At 42.2% G+C, this 6,581-nt stretch overlaps 1 protein-coding gene across 1 annotated transcript; it reads left to right on the forward strand.

Moving 5' to 3' along the window:
* Positions 1 to 413: 413 nt before the first annotated feature.
* On the forward strand, positions 414 to 6,377 carry sox7 (SRY-box transcription factor 7). Its single transcript, XM_062467758.1, has 2 exons — positions 414 to 923; positions 2,375 to 6,377. The coding sequence occupies exons 1-2, from the start codon at positions 692 to 694 to the stop codon at positions 3,328 to 3,330; spliced, it is 1,188 nt and encodes a 395-aa protein (XP_062323742.1). The 5' UTR covers positions 414 to 691; the 3' UTR covers positions 3,331 to 6,377.
* Positions 6,378 to 6,581: the final 204 nt, after the last annotated feature.

Below are 6,581 nucleotides of genomic sequence, written 5' to 3' on the forward strand. Positions count from 1 at the left end.
AATTAGGCTATGTTAAAGGCAAAAGTGTGGCAATTATTTCCACTATTCAGTGCCGTGGGTTCAAGATGCTATGGTGAATTTAAGACAAGAATGTAACACTGAGGGTCTACTGTAGGCTATCAATTTACATGAAAATCACTATCAAGTTATAAGCTTCATTTTAGCCTAAAAAGATAAACAAAAGTCCACATTTAACGTCAGTTCCACATTGTCAAATTAGAAATAATGTTCCTATGATTTTTTTTTACATATGCCCTATCATTTAATCATATTATGCTGTGGTACGTGATTTAGTAGTAAACGTTGTTGAAATGTTTTCCTCTCTGCTTCCTCACAGGTTTCAAGTTGCAATTAAGGAGGAGCTGCAAGTCCTTCGGGGCTTCTCTTGGAACCTGCTCCTCAAATATAAAGAGCTTCCCCTATCCTCAAGGAAACACTGAATCAGAACCCATGAGGAGGAGTCGCGCGCTTTACCGCCCATCTCAAACCAACCAGCGCATGGCTTAATATTTGAGTCAGTCATCAAGAGCAGTTGAATTTTCTCTCACTCTGTCTCTCTGTAATTAGTTTTTACTGGAACTCGTTTTTCAGATAAAGTTATTTTGTTATCAGTTAGTAAAGCAAAACTTATTTAACTTTATTTAAGGAGCGCGAGAAGCGTAAGTATATTTTTTTGAGAGAGCGCGCTCAGATGGCTGCCCTGATCAGCGCGTACTCGTCGTGGCCAGAGAGCTTCGAGTGTTCCGCGGGAGATGGGGACGTGCCCGACGGACACAGCTCGCACAGGACTCCCGCAGACAAAGTGTCGGAGCCGCGCATCAGAAGACCTATGAACGCGTTTATGGTCTGGGCTAAAGATGAGAGGAAGCGTCTGGCTGTTCAAAATCCCGACTTGCACAATGCGGAGCTCAGCAAAATGTTGGGTGAGATGAAAAAATATGATAATTCAAAACAGTTATTGTCAAGTTGTTTAACTCATATAGTAATAATTGATGTAGTGTGACCCTCATCTGATATGAACAGGCCTAAACGTTGGTCGCCGGTTTATCTTTTGAAGTTATGGCAAACAGGCCCATTACAAATTCGAATAAACTGAGTTGTTTTTAATTGTTCTGAAAGTTTAAAAAATGTTGTTTCAAACTTTGAATGAGAAAAGCTAATTTTAAGAAGAAAAACGAAATCAAACATTTTAGTTTGGTTCCCAAATTACGGTGTTTGCCCAAGCATCCTTTAGACAAATTAATTGAATTCAATAATAATAAGGAAAAAATATTTTTTATAGTGACATTATGTCTTATAACATTCAGCAAAACGAAACTGGTTCAATTTAATTAACATTAACTCCGTTTTACACACATTTATCAGTTTTTAGACTAGCGCGTAGTGATGGTTTGCTTAGTGCGCTCAAAAAACACGCAGATCACATTATCTTTGCCAAACCGAGATTTAACAAAAGCAGGCATACAAGACGGGGATTACGAAAAAAAGATGCACACAACTTGAAACTCATGCCAATTTGATTTTTTTAAATAGAATGTATGGGGTTAATCTATCACAGGTTACATATTTTGGGCACAGACACAATTGTCAAAACAACATATTTCATGCATGAAATTATTATCTTTTTCGTTAAGATAAAGTTATTTCACAGTCACACTGGTAGATTTGTTAAATAAATGATTATTCTCTTTTATTTAAAATGAACATGAAAAATTACCACAGCCAGTGGTAACCTTTCGAATTATCCAAAAAGTATTAGGATAATACAATAGGCTAGTATTTATTATAATACACTATTTATTCTTTGTGCAGTATCTCTTGCAACCAACAACCATTGTAATAGGTCTTGTGCAATTTATAATTTTTATATTTAGATTCTTATCCCTTTACATAAAAAAATCCTGCTGTTTTAAGGAATCCATATTTTCTATCAAAGTGAACATTTAATTATACCTTTATCAAACCATAAAAACAAATATTATCATGCCATTACATGGCATTAATTTAACACCCACTAAATGTTTGCTTTTTATTAGCAATGCCGGGTCTTTTTAACAGGAAGTCATGTATTCCAAAAAGACTTTTATGTATATGTAGTTAGTTATATCAACAGTTGGGTAATTACTTAACAGTTTCATAAAATTTATAATTATTTCCCAAAACGTATTCCCTCGCAATAACACATCCAATAACAAATGAAAACATTTACTGTGTTCTTTGGTTGACTGAAACATTATTATGACAGTATTGACTCAAACGTACAAGGATTATGATATAATGTTCTATGGTGTACATTATTCTGTCCTCCAGAATAATTAAATGGAAAAGTGCACTATAAAATGCACTAAGTCAAGCCTTTTTTGTTGTCATGCAGGCAAGTCATGGAAGGCCCTGACACCCCCACAGAAACGTCCATATGTGGAGGAAGCAGAGAGGCTGCGTGTGCAGCACATGCAGGACTACCCCAACTACAAGTACCGGCCTCGCAGGAAGAAGCAGCTGAAGCGCATCTGCAAACGCGTAGACCCAGGCTTCCTCCTCGGTGGCCTGCCGGGCCCTGACCAGAATGACCCCCGAGGGCTTTGCCACCCTCTTGACAAAGACGACGATGGGTCTCCTGGGGTCGGTGGGGGCTTCTCGTCCCACAGCCCCGTGCTCCCTAGCGTCAGGTCCTTCAGGGAGCCCTCCAGCTCCAACAGCAGCTTCGACACTTACCCCTACGGTCTGCCCACCCCACCGGAGATGTCCCCGCTGGATGTCATGGACCACGAACACTCTTCCTATTACTCCTCCTCCATCACTAGTGGTGGCATCTCCTCCTGCTCACCCTCCTCCGGCTCCTCCTGTCCTGAAGAGAGACGCCAGGTGTCGGCTCACATGGGCAGCCCCCCTCCCTATCACACCGAATATGCTCAAACCCAGCTCCACTGTGGGCCCACGCACCTGGGCCACATGTCCATGTCCCAGGCTGGGAGTGGGGCTCTGATTCATGGTCCTCCGCTGTCTTACTACAGCCCGTCCTTTTCCCAGGTCCATCCTGGGCTCCAGGGCCACCTAGGCCAGCTGTCCCCCCCCCCAGAGCAGGGTCACATGGAGACCCTGGATCAGCTAAGCCAAGCAGAGCTACTGGGGGAAGTGGACCGCAATGAGTTCGACCAGTACCTGAACTCCACAGGGTTCCACTCCATGGAACAAGTAGGCATGACCGTTACGGGACACATCCAGGTCGCGCCAGCATCTGCATGCCCCAGCAATTCCACGGAAACCAGCCTCATCTCTGTGCTGGCGGATGCCACAGCGGCCTATTACAACAACTATGGCATTTCTTAAGCTGTTGCCTGGCAACTGCGCCCATCCCACCTGTAACTAAGTTGAGACAATAGGTTTGGCGAGTTGGGGGGGGGCAGGGGGATGCTGGGCAGGGGGCAGGACCAATCACAGAGCAATATGATTGTCTGGGGCCTACAGAAGAACAAAGAGGTTTGTAGAAGGCGAAAAAGATAAATCTACGCAGAGTGAGAAGGAACTTTAATGGAAACCTCAGGGACGTACATAAAACAAAACTAACCCTAACCTCTGGTCCATCAGATTCATATCTGATCCCAGAATTTTAATCGGACTTGCAATCCAGTTGTAAATGTCTTGTTGCCATGCAGGTGTGTACAAATGCTCTTAAGCTAATTTAAGTAATTTGATGTTTCGCATTAATGCTAATTGTAATGCTATTATCAACTCTTTTCTTGTGAATGTTTGTAAAATTCGTTCTCTCTACATTAGTTGGGAGTTTTACCTCAGTAGTTTGTATTTAAATGAGGATTAGATTACATTGACATTTCTTATGCAATTCTTCCAGACAAAGTAGTATATCAAAAAGAAAATAAATTTATATACTTATCATTCTTTCAAGTACTTAATATATAATCATAATCTTTACAACGGAAATAATAAGGATAACTATTACTGTATGCTGATTTAGGTTTGTGAAAATTTATTTAAATTAAAGTTCCTCTTTTATATTGATTTCTTTAAATCTGTTTAATTGCCATATAAATATGCTTACATAGACATGGATTGTGTGATATCCTCTGCAATTTGCATGCTGTGAAACAACGTCCCTACGTCTTTAATGTAATTGACAATATAGTTTGTTGGGTTTTGGGTTTCCATATTAAACCAGCGGTTGCATTGGAATTAATTTGCAATCTTATAATAATGAAGTTCTTCACCGAAGGCTCAACTATTCTCATTGAAATTAGTTTTGATTTGTTACGTTCAGAATTCGAGACTTGACTAGTTAATGTCAAATGCTTTTCCTTACAAATCATGATCTTTTTTTGTTGTTGAGAAGAACCCTAGCTCTGGTCCTAGCTGACAGCCTGCTGTCCCACTCTCTGCTTCCTCTCTTCCACCCTTCTTCCATCGTCCTCCTTCCTCCCCAGTCCCCACTCGCTTTCATTCCACCCGCGGTTCAGAGGATTAGTGTAAAACACCCACAGCCCCCTCCTTTCACCCCGCCCCCCTCCATCTCAACCCGTCTCTTTGTTTTTCCAGTGTCTTATTCTGGGTGCCTTTCTGTGGCTCACTATAACCCACCTACCCCCCACCCTATCCTACCCCACCCCCTCACCCCACGTCCTATCTTGCTGATGCAGACCTTTCATAATCTGCACGGAATAAATAAATAAATCTCGGGGGCCCCTGATGACTGTTTTACACGTTCCTCGTTTCTCTCGCTCCTTTTTCTTTCGTAAAATTCTTCTCTGTTTCGATAAAAGGAATTCTGGGGCTTTTGACAAATCCTGGAGTCTGGCTGGCCTTCCTGCGTTTTTTTGGGAACGGTTGAGTCGGGCTTCTTGTAAAGAGGATGTGGCGCAGGAGCGGTGTTTCCTGACTGATAAGGGAAAAGCCTCTCTCCGTCAGGATGTTTGGGCCTGGCTGGTTGTCGCATTAAAGAGCCCCAGCCAGGGAAGGGAACCCGCTGTCGGACTAGTGGGAGGAAACGAGACCTCGCTGATTAGCATCTTACGCCCGCACATTTTTTCAGGGAGGCCTTGTCGACCTGGCCCCGACAACGAGCCTCGACCACACACACACACACACACATAGGCATGCACACAGACAAAACCACAAAAGCACACACACACACATACACTAACATACACACACACACACCAACAAAGGACTGACACAGATTTCTTACTCTGTCAGTTCACTCCAGTTTGACCTCTGTGAAGAATTTCCAAGCCCAAGACAACAACACCCATAGGGTATACAACACATGTGTCTTGTTACACCACTCCTAGTACCCAATGTATGTTCCTGATTCAATACACCTCCACTGCACTGTTCCTTGAGAATTTGATTAAATTGACCAGAATGACAACATTCATCATATGCCAGAGTTAACAGCTGTAAGAAATAGGCCTCATTTTTTGAAGGGGTATATCATTACCCTTGTTGCCTGAGGGAAAACTCTGTGGAGATATGTAGGAGGAACAGGGTGCTTTGGACTGGACCGTTGAGTGGAGTGAGTAGCCTGAGGCTGGGGGCTGTAGAGGTTGAAGAGGGGGGTTTGGTACAGTGTCAGCTGGGTACCATTGGGGTCAGGTCAGGTTCCTTCAGCTAGCCTCCCTTGGTAAAGACTCCCTGTGGTGTCTCAACAAGCACTTCCACTACCCCGGGGGTAGGGCATTGTAGCGTGGACAAGGACAGACACTCAGCACTCCAAACAAAGGAGCAAGTCTCAGTGGTCTCTGTGTATCACTCACTTGGGGTTTAATCCAATTAGTTGTCACATAACGTTTGTTTTAAGTTTGATCCTTTTCACCTCAACTGCAGGGCTTAAGACCCTTACTGCAGCACCATGCACGAACACAAGTAGAAGGGGCACTGGCAAGACTACATTTATGCACCGTGTTCCACTTCAACAAAAAGACAAGAAAAACTTTCTACTGCAAGAGAAATTATGTCCTTCACATTGATTCATCAATGACTCCTACGCAATGTACATAATCCAGAAATTCATTGAATGAGTTACGTAATTTAATGAAATATCAATTTTCCCAGACAACTGCTAACCCTATTTCAATCATTTCTCCCTATACAGTAAATCAGACAGTACTAAAAAGTTCCCTGTAGAGTTGGTTGTTTTATCATGAAAAGATAATAAAATAAAAATGTGGTTCATGGAAGACAAAGTCCTCTCTTTTTCTCTGTGACCTGACCAGCTGAGTTCTACACAATTGCTATGTGTTGACTGTGAAGTTATGAGTTCACAGGAAGCAGGGGCAAAACACTAAACTTGTCTAACTCAATCCCTTCCTTTCTGAAAGCTGTGGTCCTCAACATAACCTTTGTTCAGACACCTCTGCTAGGCACTACAGTAGGCATGTTTCAGAATACCACACAATCAGTCATTGTAATCTGTTCATTGTAACATTAAATTTACATTTAAAAAGCACTATACGACTACCTTAATAATTGCAGGACAACCGTAAGATGTTTAAATGATAACTGGCACTTGTGACTTGATGAAGTTAGGAGTTTCAGCCAGGTGCACAAACTAATCTCATATCATATAA

Source organism: Osmerus eperlanus, chromosome 8 (genome assembly GCF_963692335.1).
Source record: "Osmerus eperlanus chromosome 8, fOsmEpe2.1, whole genome shotgun sequence".
Classification (NCBI taxonomy): domain Eukaryota; kingdom Metazoa; phylum Chordata; class Actinopteri; order Osmeriformes; family Osmeridae; genus Osmerus; species Osmerus eperlanus.